The following is a 23,876-nucleotide window of genomic DNA, read 5'->3' as shown; positions in this document are numbered from 1 at the left end:
GAGGATCAGAATTGCTGCCACATAGGAGGTAGGAGGACAGGGGAGGGTTTGGGATGAGAAATGGTACTGCAAAATCGTCTCTAGTAAGGTGAAAGTTGGCAGTAACTCAGTGTTTCTAAAGCTCTGGGAGAGGCCTCTCTTCTCATGCAATTTCAAAGCGAAGAAAATGAAAAAGTCCATCTTTAAATTGGACACGTTGGCTTAAATAACCCGCCACCCCCACTGCCACCCACCCACTTCTAAAGTTGTGCTTCCTGACCCCTTATTGCACCACACAAATGAAGGACCTACACCGCATAAGCAAAGGCAATTACTTTGCATCAGTTAATAGCCATCTAGCATTCCACAAGATCAAAGAGATTTATCAGTGATGACGAGATCCACCCTTGGCATCGCGATCCACAGTTCTCCACAGCTACATCCGAACTGGTCTGTCTTCTCAGATCTGCCTCCCTTACCCTATGTTAGCCTCGCGTGCGTTTCGCTCCCAGGGGCCAAGGCTGCACGTCAGCTGCCTTCCCCATCAGCCCCAACTCGGTCTCAGCCCCACTCCTGGGTAAAGGCAGGCAGTGGTAAGAACCAGGAGGAACATACAGGGCTGGGGGATGCTGGTGGGGGGCTGCAGTTTTAGATAACGGGCTCAGACGGGAGCCTCTCCCACGGGGAAATACGTGGGCAGAAGGTGCTGGAAGAGAACGGGCGAGCCGCGGCGCGCTCTGGAGGAAAGAGCTCCAGACCTAGGCGCCAGTGATCCCTTGCTCTGGGTTCTTCCGGAGCTGTGCATCCGGGTTCCTCAGAGAGGGAGCACGTAGGAGAAATGATGCCAAAACGGAAGAACGCGTTAGCAGCGTCGGTCTTCGGCCCTAACGTCCAGCACCTGGGGCGCACCTCCCAGGGCCGTTGGGGAGCCTGTTCTTCCGCCAGGGCCGCCCCCCGGTCGTAGCCACGCCCCCACAGGAACGGCCGCTTCCTTCGGCCACCGTAGCCGCGACGCGGGAACTCTCAGGACGGCGGAAGCCGCGGTCCCTTTCCCTCCTGTCCCATAGGACGCCGGCCCGGCCCGCCTCCCCGCCAAGACTCCAGCCGCTGCCCTAGCTCCGCCACTGAGCGTCAGCGATTGGCCTGCGTCGGAGGTGCTCGCTTCCGATTGGTTGTCGTGGCCTGCCGGCCTCGCGCACCGCGGGCTGACCCGGAAGTGATTCCTTTAGCGGCCCGCCGCGTGGATTCGCCTCCCGACTACCCGGACTGGGCGAGTGCCCCGGCCGCTGCCATGACCAAAATAAAGCCGGATCCCGACCGGCCGGAGGCTCAAGCCGAGGCGTGCGCCGGGGAGCGCACCTACCATGAGCTGCTGGTCAACCTGAACCCCATCGCGCAGCCCCTGGCTTCTCGCCGACTCACGCGGAAGCTCTACAAATGCATAAAGAAAGGTATGCCGGGGTCGGGGTCCGGCCGGGACGCGAGCGAGTCTGGCGGGGCGAGAGCTCCTGGCTGAACCGCCCTGTCATTACAGCCGTGAAGCAGAAGCAGATTCGGCGCGGGGTAAAGGAGGTTCAGAAATTTATCAACAAAGGCGAAAAAGGGTAAGGATTCCCCTCCCCGCCGGATTTGTCAAGTCTAGATAGAGGGAAACCCTTACGGCTTAATAGAAGGATATTCCTAAATCGGTTCTGACTCAGCCCCATATGCAGAAGATAAAGCAGCCGACGAATCCCCTGCAGTACAGATTCCGATAATCACTTATACGAGCTCAAAGGGACAGTGGACTCCGGAGGGAAGCCCGTTGTTGACACGGACTCAGAGTAGACCCCAGCTTCATTCATTCGGCGACTATTTATTGGGCATCCTTTTCTTGTCTGGCACCTGACTGTGGGGATGAAACACTGATCGAATAATCGCATGCACAAAAGTAATTACAAATTGTGATAACCGTGAAGGAAACGTACAGGGTGCAGTGAGAATGACATCATCGCCCTGCTTATCTTACGGCATTTATCAGAACCTGTGGTACTTATTTACATTTTCATTCCCTTCCTTCCCACATAGGACTGCAGGCCCCTTGAAACCAGGGCCTCTTTATCCCCAGTGTCTGACCCAATAGATGCCCAAGATAAAATGCTGTGTGTGTGTGGGGGGGGGGGGGGGAGGGGGTGATGTTCAGATAGGAATCTGCCCTACTTGGGGTTGAGATAGGTGCATCAGCGAGTTTCCCTGACAATTCACATTTGAGCTGAGATCTGAGGACGGGGATTAACCAGTGGTGGGAGGGTTGTTCCAGCAGAAGAGGATTCTGTATAAAAGTCTAGGGCAGGAGAGAGCTGAGGTGGGCAGAGGTCCTATCTTCTCATGAGTCCCTGTAAGCCACAGTCAGGAATTTGGTTCTTGTACTCTGTGCATTAGGTGGACCATTAAAGTGGTACAGCTAGGTAGTACCCTAAGTATGTTTACAGTTCAAGATTTTCCTGGCAACTGAGAAAAGAAAAAATTAGAGAGGCAGGAATAGATGTGAGAAAACTGGAGGCTACTTCAATCCAGAAAAGGTAAGGGTGATTTTGATTAGGCTGGTGATGGGATGCAGATGGTGAGAATTCAGGTAGATGGATTTGAAATAACTTTAGTATATGAAGAGTGAGGAGATAGTGTTTGGTTTTAGACAAGTTTTTGCGGTGCCTTTGAGACAGTAGGCAGATTGTTATATGGGATTGGTTATATGGGAGTGACAGCTGGTCTGGAGAAAACAGATTTGGGGGTTGTCAGTACATAGATGGCACTGATGCCATGGCTGAGGATCACGTCGGCCAGGGAGAAGGTGTTAAGTGACACAGGGCAGTCGGAGACCAGGCTGTGAGGATTACCAACATTTCAAAGGTACTTAAAGGAAGAGAATCCTGCAGAGGAACAGAGCCCAAGAAGCAGAAGGCAAACAGGACACTGAAGCAGTGCTCTGAGCTGGGCTTCTCTCCTGCCTGCCTTTCACCCACCCTTGGAGAACAGATTCTTTCATCTGTCTTCAGGGCTCCGGAGGTCCTTGGCCCAGAGCCCAACCTGGCCAGCTAGGAACCCTAGCTGAGGATTCTCAGACAAGCCTTTAGTGGTGTCCTGGCACTCAAGGCCGTTGGTATGGCGCCTGCCTGCTGTCTAGCATTCTTGGCTACTGCCCACCTCATCCCCATCCTGGATTTCAAAGCCATCCAGGCTGCCAGCAGCCTCCATGCTGTATCGTACCATTCTGCTTCTCTTCGCCTTAATGTCTTCCTCGCACTCTGCATCCCCCATGAGCTGCCTGCCATTCATTCGTTCAGCCTTGGTTCAAGTGCTGGCCCCTGGCTGAAGCCTTGTCTGACTTTCCAAAGAGAATTACTTACTCCTTTGTGCCCCTGCCATACTCTGTCACTTTACCACTTGTCACACTTGGTGGCATTTACTTGTTGCCATGTCACCTCCCACTGAATCAGTGGGTCTTAGGTCAGACCTAAACTATTTCTTAGGTTAGAGATACATTTGAATCTGTAGTTAAAAAATAGAGATCATCTCCCCCAGAATGCACTCACCCAAACACACTGTTTTTCTCCCACTTTCGAGGACTGTAGACATCCCCATTAATGACTATGGGTTCCTTGAGGACAGAGGCACTTTATTCTGAGCTGTAACCCCAAGGCCCAACCCAGAGGCAGCACTGAAGGGCTGAAAAAAGAGCAGGCTAGAAATGACAGTGTTTTCTTTCTTCTCAGGATCATGGTTTTGGCAGGAGACACACTGCCCATTGAGGTATTCTGCCATCTCCCGGTGATGTGTGAGGACCGGGATATGCCCTACGTCTACATTCCCTCCAAGACGGTGAGAAGCACAGCACCCTCCAACGTTTGTTGGCACTGGGAGGGGGTCTGGGACCTGGACTGTGGCACTAGGCTATTGTGGAAAAGGACACAAGCTCTGGAGTCAGGAGAGTTCTGGATCAGTGCTTGGCTCTGCTGCTGCTTAGTTGTGGAACCGAAAATAAGTTACCTTCCTGCACTTTAGTTTCCTCCTCATAAAATCAGAATCTATTCCTGTGTGGACTGTGAGACTGAAAACCAGTAGACTCGAGTGTGTATGCTTTCCAAATTAAAATGTGGCACAAGTGTGAGCCCTGTTAGGTGTTTCAGTATTTTGGGAAGCTGCAGCTGTCCTTATCTTTACGTAGCAGGGCCAGAGCTGGAGTGCCGCAGAGTTAGGGGTGGTGGGGACTGGAGAACATAGGCTCTGCCCTATGGAGATGTGACTTGAAAATTTGCTGAGTTTAAAAAGTGGCAACCAATTCAAAATGCTTTTGAGCATAATACGGACCCAGTAGGACAATTTGGGCCATATTAGGCCTGGGGTCATCAGTTGTGACTTCTGGTGTACAGGCTGTGCGGCATTTCCCCCAGCCTTTCTCTCCCCGTTCTCTGTAGGACCTGGGGGCGGCCGCTGGCTCCAAGCGCCCCACCTGTGTGATCATGGTCAAGCCCCACGAGGACTACCAGGAGGCCTACGATGAGTGCCTCGAGGAGGTCCAGGCCCTGCCCCCGCCCCTGTGAGACTCGGGCAACCACCTGTGAACCTGCTCTGGAAGCGGTGGGACTGGCGGCTGGCCAGCTGGCTGCCCTCTTTGCTGCCCACATGCACAGCGTTTCCACAGTCCCCTGAGGCATTTTTTCTTCCCAGGCAGCTCCAGCAGCTAATTCATGAAGGTAAAAGCCAGCATCTTTTCCATCGCTGCCATTTCCTGTTGAGCTTAAATGAAGACCATTCCAAGAATTTGGTGTGGGGGAAGTAAATGCTAAGACTAAAATGTGGTGAGTGTGTGGGTGTTTTTAAGCAGCAGCTGCTGGGGGTACCAAGGAGTTGGTGGGCAGCAAAGAGCGGAAGCAGACTTTCTTGCCAGAGAACCCTAAGCATTTTGAGACTGTCAAGACCTGGCCATCTAAACTGGTGCTTGGACTCAACTGGGAGATGGACTTTTTGCTGCCCACCCCAGAGCTTTCAGCCTGTACTTCCAGAGCAGGTGGGATCTCACAGCTGCAAGATAAGGCAGTACAAACCAGACCCCATTTCTTTGAAGCCTGCAGCCGTTATGTCTTGGGAACACCCCCATTCAGTTTTTCTTCTTTCCCCAGGAGCTACCATTGTGAAACAAGGAAACAATTTGCCTACCCACACAGTAAAATTTAACCCCAGGCCAGCTCTCTTGTTTAGCATAATAGCCCCTGGCCCCATGTCTTCACACATTTCAAATCTAAGGTTTAACTTCCCTTCTCATTGTCAAAGATCTAATGTAGGACACAGGACACACAGGGACCCAGCTTCAAGCCCCCTGGGATAAATTTGGGCTTGAGGGTCAGAAGGGATTTAGATTTCAAGCAGCTCTCTCCTTTACAAGCTGTGAGCCTTGCTGTGTAAGTCATTTCATCTTCCTAAATCCTCTTACACTGATTGATAACATGGAGGTAATAAGATTTATATATATAAATATATATATATACACACACACATAAAGCCTCTGGCCCAGGGTCTGACATTTCCCACATTTTCCCTGCAAGCCTCTGTCCTTATCTGGTGTGTGTCCCATGGAATTATGCCTTCGTTGCAGGATTTTTCCCCAACCAGAGATGGCGAGTTGGATTCCTGGGCACTGGCATGCTCCAAGCGGCAGCAGTAGTGGCCACTACTTGCCAGGTGCTGTATGTGGCAGACACATAGTAATTGTCAAGTGAAGCTTAAGGCAGACCAGGAGAGGTTAAGGAGAAGGGCTTTGAATATATTTGCTCAAAGTTATAAAACAATGTTATTCAGCGCTCACGTGGACTATTTACAGTGGGAAATGGATATGTATGGTCATGATACTGTACAGTGGGAGGGGGTGGGCCACAGCTGGACACAACATTGGTGTGGCAATGAGAGACCTGGCTGAGGGCAGGGGTGGAGAGGGGTCTGCTGACAGCCACATCCTTTGCTGCTCTGTCAGTTGCTATGAAGTCAACAGCAAATATAAACAGAGACAGCAGGATTAGGGAGGCCAGCATCGCCCTTTTCTTACAGCGAGGGAGCCAGCTGCCCAGGGCACGGTGGTTCGCTGTCCTCTGCCCCTGCCAAATGTCCATGTTGCTCTTCCCAAGGTAGCACTGAGGAGCCGGCTGCTCTGAAGTGAACTGCAAGACACTGAAGCCAGCTGGACCAAGGCTCATGGGTCCAAAACCCCTTTCAACAAAGTTCCTTCCAGGCTGGAATCAGAATATGATGCGTTTCCCGTCGGCTGGGTTCTGCTCCATGGGGCAGTATGGACACTTCAGCCTGCAAAGGGAGGGGAGACGAAGTCTTGGGGCCAACCATCGGGGCAGCCTCATAAGGTGGGGCTGATCCTGGGGAACTTACTTTCCTCCATTAATGAGCTTGTTCAGTGCATCTCGGGAGATGACATGGCCACAGATGAGCTTGATGGGAGGGTTGGAATCTGACGTCTGCTGGCGGAGGATGGGGCAAGCAAACACCGAGTGGTACCAGCACTTCATGCCTAGTTCGATCTCGATCTGGGGAGGCCCAGCAAGGGGTGAGTCCCACTTGGTGTTGTGGCTGACTCCCCAGAGTCCCTCTGGCCTACCCAAAGCCCTGCCCAGCCTCACCGGTAGTTCGTCCTTGTGGCTCCAGACCCCGGTGCACTGCCTCTGCTCAATCACAGCTTTGATGTTCATCAGCACAGGCAGGGCCACGCAGCCAGAGGCAAAGCTGCAGGGGAACAAACAGCAGGGGCCAGAGTTGGCTCAGGCCCCAGGAAGCCAGCAGGCAGACAAAAGGAGCAGTGCACACACGTCTCAGCATGGGACTTGGGACTGGATTCTACAGCGGTTTCAGCCAAACTGGTCCTTCAAATTCCTTTATAACATACTGAAGTACAGGTAATACATCACTATATAGACCCAACTCTAGAGGGGAATTCTGATGTACCATAAAACTTGAGAACCTATGGGGAAAACAAAAGGAAAATCCAAAGGCAGATGTCTGCTCATGCAAACCTTTCAGAAAATCTGGGTGATGGGGAATCAGTGATCAGTTCTAAAGGGCTCCAGCCTGCCTGTACAATGCACCCCATTCTGCTGTCATACTAAACCTGTGGAACAGTGGTTATCAACCAGGCTACTGAGAAAGGAGGAGGGAGGGGGTGGAGATTTACTTCCCATGATTGGGGCGGGGTCAGCCTACTGGCTGGAACCGTAGATGCAAAATACCCTGCAATGCACAGGGCTGTCCTGCACAACTGAATTGCCTTGTGCAGACTGCCAGTGGTGCTCCTGCTGGGCAATGCTGTTTTACAACCTGAATGTATCAACAAATTAGATGAGAGTCCTGCCATACTAAGTGGGAGATATATTAGATTCTCATCAGTCTAAATAAAATGCATTCCTGGTAAATACCCAATGTGGTGGAGTGTGTGGCTTTGGAGTCAAGTCTAATTGCCCTTGGTGTCCAAAACCCTAGATAACTTGAATTCAAGTCTCAAGCCTCTGTTTCCTCATGTGTAAAATGAGGCTAATGGTACCTGTAACTCCTGGGCCTGCTGGAAGGGGTGATATGAGAGTGTAAAGGAAAGGAGCCTCCTAAACCATAGCTCTGAATAATGATATACAAGTGCCCTCATTTACATTTCATTCCTAGAATGATAGAAGTGGTGAAAATGGGTGGGCTGGAGGAAGGGAATGGGCTAGTTAGGGAGGTCCTGCAGTAATCCAGGGGTGAGATGCAGACACTGGTCCTGCCACTGACCTTGGGGTGACTTCGGGTTACAACTCTTCCTACTCTCAGTCTCCGTCTGTAGAAACAATTTGTATCTCGAAGAATGTCTGAGAGTGCTAACTGAGCTCTGCGACAGCATCAAGCACCATGAACCCGGCAGGGCCTCTGCAAGCTTTATTTCCCTCTGTATCCTGTTTCTGCTGCCCTCACAGGGCTGGCTATACCTGACACTGAGGGGGGACTCCACAGAAAGCCCCAGCAGGGAACAAGCGTCCCGGGTGAAGGTCTCACAGATCTCGGCCCAGTGGCTGTTGTCCAGGAGGTGGCAGTAGGGTGACTTCTCCAGACCCAGCCGTAGGTACACAAGACTGCCCATCATCACCTGGATCTCTACGAGGCAACAGGGGGCAGCTCAGGAGGCAGCCTTTCTGCGGGGGTCCAGGTCCAGCCCACACCCTGCAGCTCCCAGGCAGTGACTCAACTGAGCCGAGATTAAAATGCCCACAGGCAATATTGGTTTTCCCTAAAATCCAGGGGGAGATTTAGTCTAGGGGCTTTTTCTTTTCCAGAAACTGGAAGGAGTATGGGCAACATGGGAGGCCAGTGTAACTAACACACTGACTGGAGGGAGGCTGGTCCCCTTTCACTTCTCTTCCCATCCCCGTGATCCCTCTTGCACATCTCCAGAAGGCGCTGACATCTTTATTCTCCCTTTTTAACAGCAGACCTCAGGGTCAGAGCTTTCAGGAGGCAGCAGTATCTAGCTAAAATTTGCCAGCATTGCTGATTTTTGTGATATTTATTCTTAAATAAAATTTAAAATAATAAATATGAGCAGAGCTTAAAAACAAGTTAACAGTGGTTACTAAACGTAAAAACGAACAAGGTGAATCTCAAGATTTGGCAAATCCTGGTGTAAAGTAAGAGGGCTCAGGAAGGTCACTCAGGGAAGGTGCCTGAACCACTTTTAAACGAGTAGGGCTTTTCTAGGCAGGGAAGATCTGAGGTGAATGATGTGGCTCTAATGGGGTGCATGCACACGGCCAGCTTGTGGCCTGGAGGTGGCTGAGAGGAAACTTAACAAGTATGGAGAAGGTGGATGAGGAGGAGTCTTGGAGTTTGCCATTCACCTTGGAGGCTGGGCGGGGCCAAGGACGTTTGCAGGTGGGAGAGGCATCTCAGTAACATACAGCACGTTGTGGGGCAGGGACTGGCCACCTGACACTGCTGGAGCCCAGAGCTCCAACCCCACCTCCCGACACTCACCCCGCTGGTGCAGCCGAGCAAAGGGCTGGAAGTGCCGGGCATAGCTGAGGGCCTCCAGCTGCTTCTCCGGACCACCTGCCAGGAGGCGGATGAAGTGCAGTCGGTGCAGCTTGAACTCCAGGGAGCTGTTGAGCTCCAGCAGGCGCTGCCTGTGGGAGACAGCCCATCTGGGAAGAAATGGGCCAGATTAGTGTGGAGCTGGAACCCTTGGCAAAGCCAGAACTGGGCTGCAGAGGGGCGGCAGGCATGTCAGATGACATCTGGGTGAGGTGAAGACCACAGATAAACCCTGTGCCCCAGGAGGTCAGGGGCACATCACCAAAGGCAGGAGGTTGGACAGGCCTCTGTGGGGCAGAGTGGCTGCTGGCCCTTCCCAAGGGTCTCCTTACTCCAAGGCAGGCCCCAGATCTTGTTCGTGCAGAGCTTCCAGGATTCGATTCAACTCCAGGAAAGGCTGCTTGAAATCCAAGTCCACATTCAGGGTTGATTCCTGTGGGGAAAGAAGGAATCCAACACGGGAGGACAGCATTTCCAAAATTCCCCACTATGCACGTAATAAAACCTCACCTGCAAAGACAGGCTGGAAAGAGCCAGGATTTGCAGGAGTTGTGGCCTCATGCTGGCCATTTGAGCCTCTTTCATTCCCATTTCAATTCTGGAGGGACCCACTGCTCAGAGTGTGGACTGCACCCTGCTTCATTCACTGCTGAGGACTAAAGATGGTCCCCAGGCCTCACATGGAGTCACATGGTCAGGACATTGTGGCCTGCTCCATTCCTTTCCAACCCTCCTAATTTATTGGGGGGAAGTCTTGGTTACCACCAATGTGTTCTTTACCTCATAAGCGCTACTTTCCCTTTTTACTGTCTTCCTTTTTAATAAAGGGATATCAGCGCCTCAATTCAGAACCTAATCTCACTAGGAATTTTGCACCCCAAGCCAGGCTGCTACCTGGCAAAGCTCCTCGGCGACACTGAGCATGCCCTGCTGGTACAGGTGTTCCACGATGGCCATCTGCAGGATCTGCTGCTGCTTGTCCCGTGAGTCCCACACCGCGTCAGACACGACACCACAGATCTCAGAGTCAAAGTTCTGGCAAGGAGGAGAGCCGGGGCCATGACTCAGGCCTTCACCTGCTTTCCTGGAGAGCCCCTATCCACACCTGCTCCAGGTGCCCCTGCGTGCTCACCCTGTCGATGGCTTTGCCAACCCGGGAGACACTGCTGTGGATGTCCTTGTGGTCTGAAGCCAGCTTCTGCACCGTGTCTTTGATCTTCCGGCAGCACTGGGACATCACCAGCGAGAGGGTGGCTGAGAGAGGCGTCCCCTGGAGGGCTGTAGAGAAACGCTGGCAGTGAGTCCAGACACAGAGGCAGGTACCTGCTCTGTCCTCTGCCTCATCCACTTAACACCAGCCTGGAGGCCCAAGAGGCAGCCCTCATCTCAGCAGTGAAACACCTACATTCTGTTTCAAGATCCTGCCTCTTTTTTTTGCATGGGCAGGTACCGGGAATTGAACCTGGGTCTCCGGCATGGCAGGCGAGAACTTTGCCTGCTGAGCCACTGTGACCCACGCAATCCTGCCATTTTTCAATGGCATGATTTGGGACAAGTCATTTTATCTCTCTGAGCCCTCGGGTAGTATCACCAGCCTTGCAGGTTGTGAAATGAAGATGATTTAGCATTATGGGGTAAGGCCTTTTGAAATCTGAGCTTATTGAGTCATCACAACCATGCCATACAGGGGGTTCTGTTAGAGTCTCCATTCCATAGATGAGGAGACTGAGGCACCACAAATTGAGGTCACTTGCCCAGGTCCCATAATCATGACAGGTCTCAGGCCTGTGCCCCTCAGATCACACTGGATTGCCCCTTATTACCTTGAGTGAGGTAATGTGTATGAAGAGGCTTTGAATTATAAAGCACGTCCTCACATCAGCACCTCTCTTCACCCGGAGGATACCAGACAGGCTGGGGTCTCCCAGGGAGGCACAGGGACACTACTGGCTCAGGACTCCAGGCCTGCAGGTCTCCCCAACATGGCCAGGCCAGAGCCAGGCCTACCCCAGGAGCATGTGAGGCCTGTGAGAGAGGAGGGCACATGGGGCGTCCATCCCTTCTTCCAGTCCAACATCTCTGCCCCTTCTTTAGAAGACAATACCTTGGTTCAAGGAAGGGAATGTAACACGAGGGGCAGCTAAATGTCCCAGCAACAAGACTAGAAGCTATGGAAGAGAAATGTTTTCCTTCTGCCAGGTTATTAAACAGGTTTTGAAATGGTACCGCTGGAGCAGCACAGCCACCTCGGGGGAAAGAAGCTCTAAGAAGGCAGCCAACACAGAAGAATGACAAGAAACTGCTTAGGATGTCCTGAGCCCCTGGATCCAGTGGGACCTGGACATTTCAGTTATGTGAGTCGGTTAACCCACCCCAACCCCTGCTTGTTTGTCTAAGCTTGTTTGAGCTGGGTTTCTGTCACTTGTAACTGAATGAGTCCTTACAGATACAAACAGGAGGCAGGCACCACCTACTCCAGGGAGATGGTGCAGAAACCCAACTTTATTCCCCACCCAGCGTCTATACTGCCCTCCCAACCCCCAACTGCCACCTTGTTTCTCACTGTCTACTGCTCTCCCCAGATCAGAGGGGTAACCTTGTGCACATTCCCCAGCCACACCTACCCACTATAGGACCCAGGAACCAGCTCTCAGGAAACCAAAGCCAAAGCCTTTGAACCTAGAAGTTCCCAAATTCCACTTCCCAAGGTCCCTGCTGACTATCACTGCCCCAACAATTCCATGTCTGTGGTCGACCTGTAAACACACTACAGCCTTTTCATGATGTTATCTGTTAGCCAAGGGCACAGAGAACTAAAAATAAGAGCTTCTGACCAGCAGGAGAAAGCTACTTCTACCTTAGACAGTTAACAGGATGTCTTCAAAAGCAAGGCAACCTGGGTGTTTACTGCAGCACTGTACAGCTATACCATGGAAGGCTAAGCAGCTGTTAGTGAGAATGAGGCTGCCATGGAATATTCTCCAAGATACGTTGTTTAGGGGAAAAAACAAGGTGCAACAAAACTGTGTATTTTATGCTACGCTTTGTGATAAAAAAGGGAGGGGGCAATAACACCTATACACACACCTATGTGTTCACATAAGACACTGTCTGGCAGGGGACCTACAGACGTGGGGACGGGATGGCTTCTGGAGAGGGACATTAGGACCTGAGGGTTAAGAGTAAAATAGAGACACTTTTCACCAATTTTGACTTTGGAGTTTTTTTCATGTGCATGCATTCTCTGAGAGGAAAAAATGTAACACTCAGATTTTTCTCAGTATTGGATACTGGATACAGCGATCCTACAAAGCCCTTCTATATATTATAGAGCAAACGGTATACTATACTGATAGTGTTGGAAGCTGGGTTTCTCACTGTTGGCGAAGGGAGCTGCAATATGCAGTGGAAGGAACATCTAGGAACAACCCAGTGATACTGGATTGGAATTGCAGCTATCAGAGGCATGGTTGGTAATAAAGAGGCACAGAAATGGATGGGTGGAAGGATGGATGGATGGATGGAAGGGAAAGAAGGGGGAGGAAGGGAGAAGAGGGAGGAAGGGAGAAGGCAAAGGAAGGGAGTAAGAAAAGAAAGAGATCTATTTTAAAAGAACCTAGAAGTATTGACACCCCAGTAGCAACCCAGATTTTGGGTTCTCCACTAATATTAACTAACAGAAAAATTAAGGAAGTGCTAAAAAAATTTTTAAAAAATGGTAGGGACATGTCAAAAGGACACAGCAGGGAAAAGAATGTTTTTTTTGACAAATGGTATTGAGACAATGAATATCCCCATGCAAAAGAATGACCTTTACCTCAAAAACCTAAATGTAAGAACTAACACTATAAAACCCTTAGAAGAAAATAGAGGAGTAAATCTCGGTGGCCTTGAATTAGACAATGATTTTTTAGATATGACTCCCAAAGCACAAGCAATCAAAATAGAAAACAAATCGGACCTCATCAAAATTAAAAACTTGTGTTTCTAAGAATACTATCAAGAAAGTCCAAAGATTACACAGAATGGGGAGAAATATTTGCAAAAAATATATGTGAGATATATATATATACACACACACACAGAATATATAAAAAAAAATCTTACAACTCAACAATAAAAGGACAACCCAATTAAGAACTGGGAAAAAGATCTGAGTATATATTTCACCAAAGAATATTCAAATGGCCAATAAGCAGATGAAAAGATGTTCAACATCATTAGTCATTAGGGAAATGAAACTCAAAACCACAAAAAATACCACTTCATACGCAGTAGGATGGCTATAATCAAAGACAACAATAACAAGTATTGGCATGGAGAAATTGGAACCCTCATTTACTGCTGGGGGAAATATAAAATGTGCAGAGATTTTGGAAAACAGTCTGGTAGTTCCTCAAAAGCTGAACAGAGAGTTACTATAGACCCAGCAATTCCACTTCTGAGGATATAACCAAAGGAATTAAAAACATTAGTTCACACAAAAACTTATATACAAACAATCATGGCAGCATTATTCACAATAGTCAAAAAATGGAAACAATTAAATGCCTATCAATTGATGAACGGATAAATAAAATGTGCTATATCTATACAATGGAATATTTTTCAGGCATAAAAAGGAATGCTATATTGTTACATACAACATGGATGAACCCTGAAAACATTCTGCTGAGTAAAAGAAGACAGACACAAAAGTTCACTTATTGTAGGATTTCATTTTTATGAAGTGCCCAGAATAGGCAAATCAACAAAGACAGAAAGTAGACTGGGCGGTATCAGGAACTAGAGGGGAAAGAAGGAATGAAGGGTGATGCTAAAAGGTAAAGAGTTTCTTTTTTGGAGTGATGAAAATGCTATTATTTCAATTAAAATTAAAGTAAATTGAAAACAAAATATAAATGAAAATAACCTCAGGTAAATGACTGACTTCTGCTGGGCTTTTTGAACTAGCTCAGAGACTTCCTCAAGGAGGCCTAAGGATCCACCAACCAACGTCCTAACCATCATCCTCCTTAGGGTCCGCGGGGAGGCTGGTGTGGGGTCACCTGGGGAGATCACCCACCTGCACTGGCCAGCTCGGCCCGCAGCTGGCCCACATAGCGCAGCAGCTCCTCCAGGCTCTGCTCACAGTGCTGCCCGTAGGTCAGGAACTTCTGCAGGACCTTGTCCAGCTCTCTCTCCACGCACGCACACTGCTCCATGGTGGCCTTAGCCTGGGGAGAGGGGACAGTTGTGGCAGACCCTCTTCTTCACATCCCCTGACAATGCCCATTTAATGACAGTACCCAAATCCCTGCCCAAGATATCTATCCACAGTTCCCCATCACTCACAGCCAGCGTACCCAGCACCTAGCGGAGGGTACAAGCAGGTGCGAGAACTGGGGTTCTGTGAATCATAATGAGAAAAGTACTGTTTTCAACTTTTCCATTCTGTAATCCTTGTTCATCTCCCTTTTTAAACAAAATAAAGAGTAGGCTTCGCAGAGCCCTCAGCAGGCAATACTAGCTAACTGGAAATCAATACCACTGTATGTCTTCATGCATTTACTTTATGGCCTCCTCTTATAGTAAGTGGAGTTAGTTTTCTGTTTATGCTAATGACACAAGCCTTGAAGGCAGTACTTGAATGGCTGGTATCAGGAAACCAGCCTAGAGAGTAACTGCCAGCCACCTTGGCCTGACTGGTCTTGCCCCCGATTCCAGGCTCAGCCCTCCCTCACTGCTCATCCAGGGTCAGGGCCCTCACACTCAGCCACCTGGGGCCCCCTGCTCTCTCCCTAGCACCATGTCCTTGGATGTGCTGCTGCTTCCACCTGCTGCCCATCATTGATCCCTTCCTGGACTCCCTGAGAAGATGCACGTCCTTTTTTGAGTTGGCTCAGAAGTCATCTTCGGCCTATGCCTACCCTGGCTCTCTCTGCTCCCGGCTTTCCCATGGCACCTTGCAATTTGGATCACTGGGTAATGATCTGTCTGAAAGCCCGTCTCCCCACCAGTCTAGAACCTCTCCTGTAACTCAACACCCCCAACCCTCATTGCATCACTGTAAGAGTTGACTTCCCTTGTCCCACCTTCCCTGCCAATGAGATCCCCTTCCTTTCCAGCCTGGGCCACTGTTTCCCTGTTTTAGAGCAGGCTTTGACATTGAATACATGGATAATCCTTAAAATGTTGGTGACAGGATTGATTTCCTCCATTTATGAGACCTAAAGTGAGAGGACTCTGTCCAAATGTGCCACTAAACATTAAAATCTAACCAGTGTCCACTCCCTAAGAGAATGACATCACAAAAAGGATGTCCAAGGCAGCCACTGGGATTCTCTCAGTTTTACCTGGACCTAGATTCCCTTCCCATTCCTGCTGGCACCATTAGTCCTGGCCTCATCATCTCTACCCAGCCTGTGGCCACTATCTCCCTTCCAAGCAGGGGATGAGCAATGGGCAAGTGACACCTGGGGACTTGGGATGTGTTTCCATCTTCGCCTTAGGGCTGATGCCATCACACTAGAGTTTGCAATCATGGTGCCCAGCAGATAAGCACTACTCCATGCCACCTGAAATGGGATGTGAGCCTTTTTGGGCAAAATATAACAGGAACTCCTTTCTGAAATAATAATGTCACCATTATTATGGTTATTGCTATTATTAAAGCTAATGTTTAATAGGTACTTATGTGCCAGGTACTATTCGATTGTGACTCATTTACTTAAGTCTTATAAAAACATCATGAAGTAGATACAGTTATTAGACATGTGTATAAGGATTTTCATCCCAGCATTGTTTGTTGTGGCAGGGAGTTGGAGACAATCTAGGGGGCCTCATAACTCAGGGGATCTATAAGTTACAGGGGTAAACCTCGGGGATGCATCTGTGGAAACCTGTGTACCATTTAGCTGTGTTCCACATACACCCACGGCAACCTCAATCAGATGTCAGGACAGGATGCTGAGGGGAAGAAAATATATAAAACAAAGTCTAAGCAGAATACCACTTGTGTAAATTTAAAATATATCCATTCAACAAAGAACACATACAAACAAAAGGACATGCACCAAACATATCCAAGTGGTTTCATATGGTAAGGGAGGAATGGGGATAAAAGGGAATACATTAATAAATACTAAGGTGAAAAAGGTCCTGCATGTATCAATTAAATGTGCCATGCAATGAGGAGTGATTTACTCAATAAAAAAAAAACTTTTTAAATAAAATCAATGAGCTTAAAAAATGGAGCAGCTTGAAGGTATTCCATCCAAAACACCATTTTTTCTGGTCTGTGCAGATTAAGCTGCTCTGCCCAAAACTCAAATCTGACATCTTCATGAGGCACAAGGATGTACAAGAGTGTGCGTGCAGGTCTTTGACAAAGCTTTATGATCAATATGAATGCTGAAAACAGGAATTTCCTGTATATTGGTCCTTAGCCCTCGTCCCCAAGGTCTCACATGTTTAGAAGTTATCCACCAGTGATCCCTCAAACATACACATCAGATCATGTCACCTCTTTGTTCAAAATCTGCCATCGCCTGACATACAAGCCCTTTGCAAGCTTACATTCACTTTCTTTGCACAAGCCATTCCTGTGTCTAGGGTGCCCCCTCCACTTCTCTGCAGAACATAAGATACAGTTTAATCATCAGCTCCCCATGAAACCCTCAATGACATTGCTTTGCTTCCCTTTCTGTTTCATTCATTCATTTTGGCAAGCTTCTATTGAAGTTGCCCATAGCACATATGTCTGAGTAACAGTAACTGCCTGTTCACATGTCTGTCTCCTCCATCAGGCTGGGAGCTCCTCAAGGGTTGGAGTCCAGTCTCTCCTCCCAGTACCCAGCCCAAATGCTGGTCCATAATGGGTATTCAGTAAACATTTGTTGATTAAATGGCTACATCTATTTCTTAACTCTTGGGCCTAAGCTAAATCTGAAGGCTGGGGCAGGAAGAGACATGAGTGAAATATTAACATCCCCACCAAGACAGGAACAGGGGTTTCGTCCCCAGTCTTCAGCATCCTGAAGCAAGAGGGCCTCTTTTGTGGGAGGAAGAAGTTTGTGCAAACCACAGGAAGATCCTCTTTGCCTGATACAGAATTGGACAGCCTCCACGGACAAACAGCAAAAGAAAAAACGGGTTAATGGGAACTCCTTAAGATCAAGAGTTTCTGTGCTTCAAAGGACTTTGTCAAAATGATGAAGAGGCACCAACTCAATGGGAGAAAATATTTGGAAACCACATATCAGAAAAAGCTTGATATTCTGTGTACATCAATTATACAGATCAACAACAAAAGAATAAACAACCCAATTACAAAATAAAAAAGGAATAGCCACTTATCCAAAGGGCAAATACAGGTGGCTAAAAATTACATGAAGAAATGCTCATCTTCATTGGCAATAAGGAAAATGCAAATCAAGACTATGAGATTCCACCTCATACCTAAAATAGCTGCTATTAAACAAACAGAAAACTACAAATGTTGGAGAGGATGTGGAGAAACTGGGACACTTATGCACTGCTGGTAGGAATATATAATGATACAGCCACTGTGGAAAATAGTTTGCAATTCCTCAGAAAACTAAATGTCAAGTTGTCCTATGACCCAGCAATACTAATACTCGGTATATATCCAGAAGAGCTGAAAACAGTGACACAAACAGACATTTGCACACTGATGTTCACAGCAAAAAAATGGAAACAACCCAAGTGCCCATCAATAGATGAGTGGATAAACAAAATGTGGAATATACATAGGACGGAATATTATGCAGCAGTAAGACGAAATGAGACCCAGTGTGGATGAACCTTGAGGACATAATGCTGAGTGACACAGTCAGACACAAAAGGCCAGATAATATATGATTTTGCCATTATGACTCTGTAAAGGTAATCTCAGAGACTGCACTGTAGACTATGGCAGATCTAGAGGTATGCAGAAGCTAAAGCTGGGGGAAAGGCTACCCAACGAGGTTGAATTTAAATGCAAGGGAATGGACAGAAGTGATGGTAACTTATTAGTGAGGTTATAAGTGACACTGCCATATGGAAAATGAAAATGATTGGAAGGGGATGTATAATGCCACGTATCCCGCTGATTAAATTTACAATTGATCACATGAACTATTTCAAAGGTTTGACATTGTACAAAAAGTGAATAGTAGAGGGGTCATAGGGGGAAAACTAAAATTGCTGCTATAGCCAATAGTTAAGGAGGACATCAAGAGTACCACAGCACTACCATGGGCAACTAATTGGGGGGCGGAGAAGAAATGATAACAGGTAGTTTTAAACTGACATTTGGTGAGGCTGTGTTTGTTGGCTGTCTCTATGGAACAATGAAAACTGTCTAAAACTGAGAGTGCTGTTGATGTACAACCAAGTAAGGATACCATAAGGCATGATTTATTTATTTTGGATATCATCCGTGATGCCCAAAGGTGGGAGGGAGCCAAAGAAAAAGTACAATGACTGAGAAGCAAAATGGGGAACTGTGATACATTTATATGATGGAATACGGTGTGGCTACAAAAAGGAAGGATGTCAAGAGGCATGCAACAAACTGAATGAACCTTGGGGACAATGTGTTGTGCAAAATAAGCCAGAAAAAAAAATATATGCTAAAGTCTCTTTCAGAAAATACTTATAAGAAAATTGGAGCCTAGATTGTAAACCCTTACAGCAGCCACACTTCCTCTGAAGTTGTAAGTGTATTTCCAGATTCTGAGATCCTGAGCTATATGTGTATCAGCTGGTATTTCCCTGGAACTCTGAGTAACTCTGTGACACCTAAGACCCAGAAATAGAGTGCTGCAGCCCTGAGAGTTAGCATAGCCATAGACAATAACAGTTAAAATAACTGAAAAAGAGATCAAGCCTCAGTTAGAGTTTAAAACAAGGCCAGTCTGGCTGGGACTAAGGTAAATTAGGATACAGGATAAAAGATAATAGTGTATGTACTCTAGACCGTCACCTATTGTATGAGACCAAAGGCGCAGAGGTTTATTGCGTCTAGAACCTAAATCTTCTGTAACCCACAATCTAAATCAACCTGTCTGGATAGTTCATTTAAACAAGCCAAACTCCTGGAGTTCAGAATGTAATTCTGTACAGCTTAATGTAATACCTGGATACATCTGACTATGGTGGGCTGATAATTAAAAAGTATTGGTAGAGGCATATTATGAAGCCACAGTGGTCAAAACAGCATGGTATTGGCATAAAGATAGATATATCGACCAATGGAATCGAATAGAGTGCTCAGATATAGACCCTCTCATCTATGGACATTTGATCTTTGATAAGGCAGTCAAACCAACTCACCTGGGACAGAACAGTCTCTTCAATAAATGGTGCCTAGAGAACTGGCTATCCATATGCAAAAGAATGAAAGAAGACCCATATCTCACACCCTACACAAAAGTTAACTCAAAATGGATCAAAGATCTAAACATTAGGTCTAAGACCATAGAACAGTTAGAGGAAAATGTAGGGAGATATCTTATGAATCTTACAATTGGAGGCAGTTTTATGGACCTTACACCTAAAGCAAGAGCACTGAAGAAGGAAATAAATAAATGGGAACTCCTCAAAATTAAACACTTTTGTGCATCAAAGAACTTCATCAAGAAAGTAGAAAGACAGCCTACACAATGGGAATCAATATTTGGAAACGACATATCAGATAAAGGTCTAGTATCCAGAATTTATAATGAGATTGTTCAACTCAACAACAAAAAGATAGCCAACCCAATTACAAAATGGGAAAAAGACTTGAATAGACACCTCTCAGAGGAGGAAATACAAATGGCCAAAAGACACATGAAGAGATGCTCAATGTCCCTGGCCATTAGAGAAATGCAAATCAAAACCACAATGAGATATCATCTCACACCCACCAGAATGGCCATTATCAACAAAACAGAAAATGACAAGTGCTGGAGAGGATGTGGAGAAAGAGGCACACTTATCCACTGTTGGTGGGAATGTCAAATGGTGCAACCACTGTGGAAAGCAGTTTGGCGGTTCCTCAAAAAGCTGAATATAGAATTGCCATACGACCCAGCAATACCATTGCTGGGAATCTACTCAAAGGAATTAAAGGCAAAAACTCAAACAGACATTTGCACACCAATGTTTATAGCAGCGTTATTTACAATTGCAAAGAGATGGAAACAGCCAAAATGTCCATCAACAGACGAGTGGCTAAACAAACTGTGGTATATACATACGATGGAATATTATGCAGCTTTAAGGCAGGATAAACTTATGAAGCATGTAATAACATGGATGGACCTAGAGAACATTATGCTGAGTGAGTCTAGCCAAAAACTAAAAGACAAATACTGTATGGTCCCAATGATGTGAATCGACACTCGAGAATAAACTTGGAATATGTCATTGGTAACAGAGTTCAGCAGGAGTTAGAAACAGGGTAAGATAATGGGTAATTGGAGCTGATGGAATACAGTCTGTGCAATAGGACTAGATACAAAAACTCAAAAATGGACAGCACAATAATACCTAATTGTAAAGTAATCATGTTAAAATACTGAACGAAGCTGCATCCGAGCTATAGGTTCTTGTTTTGTTTTGTTTTGTTTGTTTTGTTCTTATTATTATTACTTTTATTTTTTTCTCTATATTAACATTCTATATTTTTTTCTGTTATACTGCTAGTTCTTCTAAACCGATGCAAATGTACTAAGAAACGATGATCATGCATCTGTGTGATGATGTTAAGAATTACTGATTGCATATGTAGAATGGTATGATGTCTAAAAAAAAATGGTCAGCACAATACTGCCTAATTGTAATGTAATTATGTTGGAACGCTGAATGAAGCTGCATCTGATCTATAGGTTTTTTTTGTTTTTTTTTCTTTCTCTTATATATTTTTGTACTTTTTATTTTTATTTGTGTTTTCTCTGTGTTATCACTTTATTTCTTTTTCTGTTGTCGTGCTATTTCTTTCTCTAAATCGATGCATATGTACTGAGAAATGATGACCATACACCTATGTGATGATATTAAGAATTACTGATTGCATATGTAGAATGGATTGATTTCTAATGTTGTGTTAATTTTTTTTAATTAATAAAAAAAAAAAAGTAACTAGAAGACCCAAAAAAAAAAAAAAGTATTGGTAGAGTCCTTTAAGGGTCTGAAGGAAAAAAAAAAGGAACTATTAAACTCGCCCATCTGGAAAACCCTGGGTATCCTCTAAACCATTGGGACTCCCAAGAAAATAGGCCAAGCCTTTGATTTTGAGGCTTGTCCTTATGAAACTTATTTTTGTACCTATAACAGGGCCTAAGAGTTGCTTTCAGGAAACCTCTTTTGTTGCTCAGATGTGGCCTCTCTCTCCGCAGGCCCAACTCTTCAAGGAAAATCATTACCTTCCCTACTACATGGAACATGACATTCAGGGGTGAAAGTCTCCCTGACAATGTGGGGTGTGACTCCCGGGACAGAAAACCTCCCCCTACTTCCTGAGACTAAATCACCAAGCAGGATAGAAATCAACAGTCCTAGGTCCACCCCTGCAGCCACAACCAGTCAGCCTACATTGAAAACAATACAGAATTGAAACCCATAGTTCTAGGACCTCCCTCCATGACCACACATGGTCAGCCTATCCTAGAAACACTATCACACAGCAGAACAGAGACTTACCATTAGCTTTCCCCTGCCAAGTTTTTATGCACATCAACTCTCTTCACCCAAGCCAGAAAAACCCTGTTCCCTAGCGCTCCAGCACAGCTGCTCCCTTTGAGTACTGCACGAGTGGTTCTGTTTCTTCCTGAAATAAAACCTTTGCCTGAACTCCTTCATTCTTGCCTCATTCTTGGAATGAGTCTTGGCCCTGGCACCATGGGATTGACAACACTTTCATGACCAAAAGGGGGAAAAGAAGTGTAATAAATAAGGCATCAGTGGATAGGAGAGATCAAATAGAGACAGGGAGCTATTCTGGAGACTACTCTTACGCAAGCTTCATTTAGATAGTACTATTGCCATGGTCTGTTAAACCCCAACCAACATCACTCCTCCTAACTGTTAAGAACACATGGGGCTCGAACTGAGACTCTATAAAAGTTTCATGCACTAAGTTTGTTTTCCTGGATCCTGTCATTTCCAGAGGCTTCCTAGGCCAGATAAATCCTGAAACCCAGGAACCAGCCTCTCCAAGATGATCAACTAGTAACATCCCCCTATCCTTTAGCGTGGACACTCCTTCTCAACCTGAAAACATCAGAATGTGCATTGCCTAAAGATCCCCGTAGATTGGGGGAAGGATCAATGGAGAAGGAGGAGTTATAACAGAGAAAGGAGGTTTTAACAAATGAGTATGACTGCTGAATCACTGTACTGATATTTCTTCTAGCCTCTAGTGTTTTGGAGCACCTAGAAGAAAAAATCTGAAATAGCCAAATAGCCAGATGGTAACCCAAAACAAACTCTGAAATCTGTTCTGTAACTACTTGCTGAAATGTACTTCCTTTTCCTTATATATATATTATATTTCACAATAAAAAACTAAACAAAACAAAAAACAACTCCAATAGCTCGGGGGTACACTGGTAGTTCAGTGGTAAAATTCTTCCCTGCTGTGCTGGAGACCCGGGTTCGATTCCCGGCCCAGGCACTTAAAAAATAAAAAAATAGATAAATCAACAAATGGTGTGTGATATTCACACTATACAGCATGCACTATACAACATACAAAAAAAAAAAAACCTGCTTCCCACTGTAGTGTACTTAGAATTCAATTCAAGCCCCTCTGTACACTTACAAAGTTCTAGTGAGTCAACCTAAACCACTTCCCCAACCACATCTCCTAGCACAACCCCCTCACCAGCCATACCAGCCTTCTTTGATCCTTGATTACATCAAGCATCTTTCTGTCTCAGAGCCTTTGTAGTTTCTGTTCCCCCTGCCTGAACGAGTCTCACTCCAGATATTCCCTTGGCTGCTCTCACCAAAAAAAAAAATAATAATAATAAACAAATAAATAAAATGAAATGAAAATAAAGAGATGCACTCCTACACCGCAGTGTCTAATGCTGACCCTCTCCCCCCACCACCATCACACCTGTCATTCTATCTTATCGCCCTGTGTCTTTTCTTCATTGCACACACACACATACACACACACACCCTTGCAGTTTAAACTCTTTCTTTTTCTCATTAACCAAAACTGGGGAGAAGCAAAAGCCCACCATTTTCCCTGGAGAGCATCCCCTACTGGGAGTTTCACCCGCATTTATATGCAAAAGACTGGCGAACTCCTACACACCCTTCAGAAAACTCTGCTCAAATGCCCTGCCCGCCCCGTCAACACCGGGTTACCTTCGACTGAGTCGGGTCCCAGCAGGAGGATGGGAGGCTTGGAGACCAACGAGTCCTGGGGCAGATGAGGGGCCTCGAGGGCGGGGCCCGGGTCCTATCAATCGGTGGGACGCCCGGTCCCGGCCGGGGACCGACGACTGCAGAGAGAAGCGTCCAAGAACGAGCGCGGTCGGCGCCTGGCCGGGGTGCGGGTGGGGGGCACTTCCCGGGGAAGGTCTGCGAGCCCGGCCCCGGCGGCTTCCCCGCCGAGCCCCTCACCTCCGCCCGCCCGGCGCGCCCCGCTTTCGGCCCGCACCTCCCAGCCCAGACTCGGCCCGCCCTCACCTCTTCGCGCAGCCCCGGACCTGGCTTCCGGCGCTGCGGTCCTCGGAACCGGAAGCCGCGGCAGTTGCACGGAGGGTCCGGACTCGCCCACTCGCAGGTTTCGCAGAGGGGGGCGCGTTTTCTTCTGCGAG

At 47.0% G+C, this 23,876-nt stretch overlaps 2 protein-coding genes across 4 annotated transcripts; one reads left to right on the top strand and one right to left on the bottom strand.

Annotated features, from left to right (window-relative positions):
- Nucleotides 1–1,188: 1,188 nt before the first annotated feature.
- NHP2 (NHP2 ribonucleoprotein) lies at nucleotides 1,189–7,434 on the top strand. 2 transcript variants are annotated; one of them, XM_077137811.1, is made up of 4 exons: nucleotides 1,189–1,430; nucleotides 1,514–1,583; nucleotides 3,732–3,837; nucleotides 4,389–4,498. In XM_077137811.1, the coding sequence occupies exons 1-4, from the start codon at nucleotides 1,271–1,273 to the stop codon at nucleotides 4,431–4,433; spliced, it is 381 nt and encodes a 126-aa protein (XP_076993926.1). In that variant the 5' UTR covers nucleotides 1,189–1,270; the 3' UTR covers nucleotides 4,434–4,498. The 2 variants fall into 2 exon arrangements, with proteins under 2 accessions (XP_076993926.1, XP_076993925.1); XM_077137810.1 differs by having other exon boundaries at nucleotides 1,192–1,430; nucleotides 4,434–7,434.
- Nucleotides 5,759–23,784, bottom strand: RMND5B (required for meiotic nuclear division 5 homolog B). Of its 2 annotated transcripts, none has more exons than XM_077137809.1 (11): nucleotides 23,746–23,784; nucleotides 23,422–23,558; nucleotides 14,138–14,288; nucleotides 10,205–10,350; nucleotides 9,967–10,107; nucleotides 9,405–9,505; nucleotides 9,016–9,182; nucleotides 7,974–8,139; nucleotides 6,642–6,744; nucleotides 6,394–6,548; nucleotides 5,759–6,312 (listed from the first exon to the last, which is right to left on the bottom strand). In XM_077137809.1, exons 3-11 carry the CDS (start codon nucleotides 14,274–14,276, stop codon nucleotides 6,249–6,251), a joined length of 1,182 nt encoding a protein of 393 aa, XP_076993924.1. In that variant the 5' UTR covers nucleotides 14,277–14,288; nucleotides 23,422–23,558; nucleotides 23,746–23,784; the 3' UTR covers nucleotides 5,759–6,248. The 2 variants fall into 2 exon arrangements, with proteins under 2 accessions (XP_076993924.1, XP_076993923.1); XM_077137808.1 differs by lacking the exon at nucleotides 23,746–23,784 and adding an exon at nucleotides 15,962–16,020 and having other exon boundaries at nucleotides 23,422–23,494.
- Nucleotides 23,785–23,876: the final 92 nt, after the last annotated feature.

The sequence above is a fragment of the Tamandua tetradactyla genome, chromosome 20 (assembly GCF_023851605.1).
Source record: "Tamandua tetradactyla isolate mTamTet1 chromosome 20, mTamTet1.pri, whole genome shotgun sequence".
NCBI lineage: Eukaryota > Metazoa > Chordata > Mammalia > Pilosa > Myrmecophagidae > Tamandua > Tamandua tetradactyla.
This window is presented reverse-complemented; position numbering and strand designations above follow the sequence as displayed.

Excerpts from the sequence above, each read along its gene's own strand:
- NHP2 (XM_077137810.1), top strand. The coding sequence starts at position 1,271 with ATGACCAAAATAAAGCCGGATCCCGACCGGCCGGAGGCTCAAGCCGAG. Across the intron at positions 1,431-1,513 it reads CTACAAATGCATAAAGAAAG|CCGTGAAGCAGAAGCAGATT; the intron begins GTATGCCGGGGT and ends CTGTCATTACAG. Across the intron at positions 3,838-4,433 it reads TCTACATTCCCTCCAAGACG|GACCTGGGGGCGGCCGCTGG; the intron begins GTGAGAAGCACA and ends CGTTCTCTGTAG.
- RMND5B (XM_077137808.1), bottom strand. Across the intron at positions 8,140-9,015 it reads TGCTCGGCTGCACCAGCGGG|AGATCCAGGTGATGATGGGC; the intron begins GTGAGTGTCGGG and ends GTTGCCTCGTAG. Across the intron at positions 6,313-6,393 it reads AAGCTCATTAATGGAGGAAA|GCTGAAGTGTCCATACTGCC; the intron begins GTAAGTTCCCCA and ends CTCCCTTTGCAG.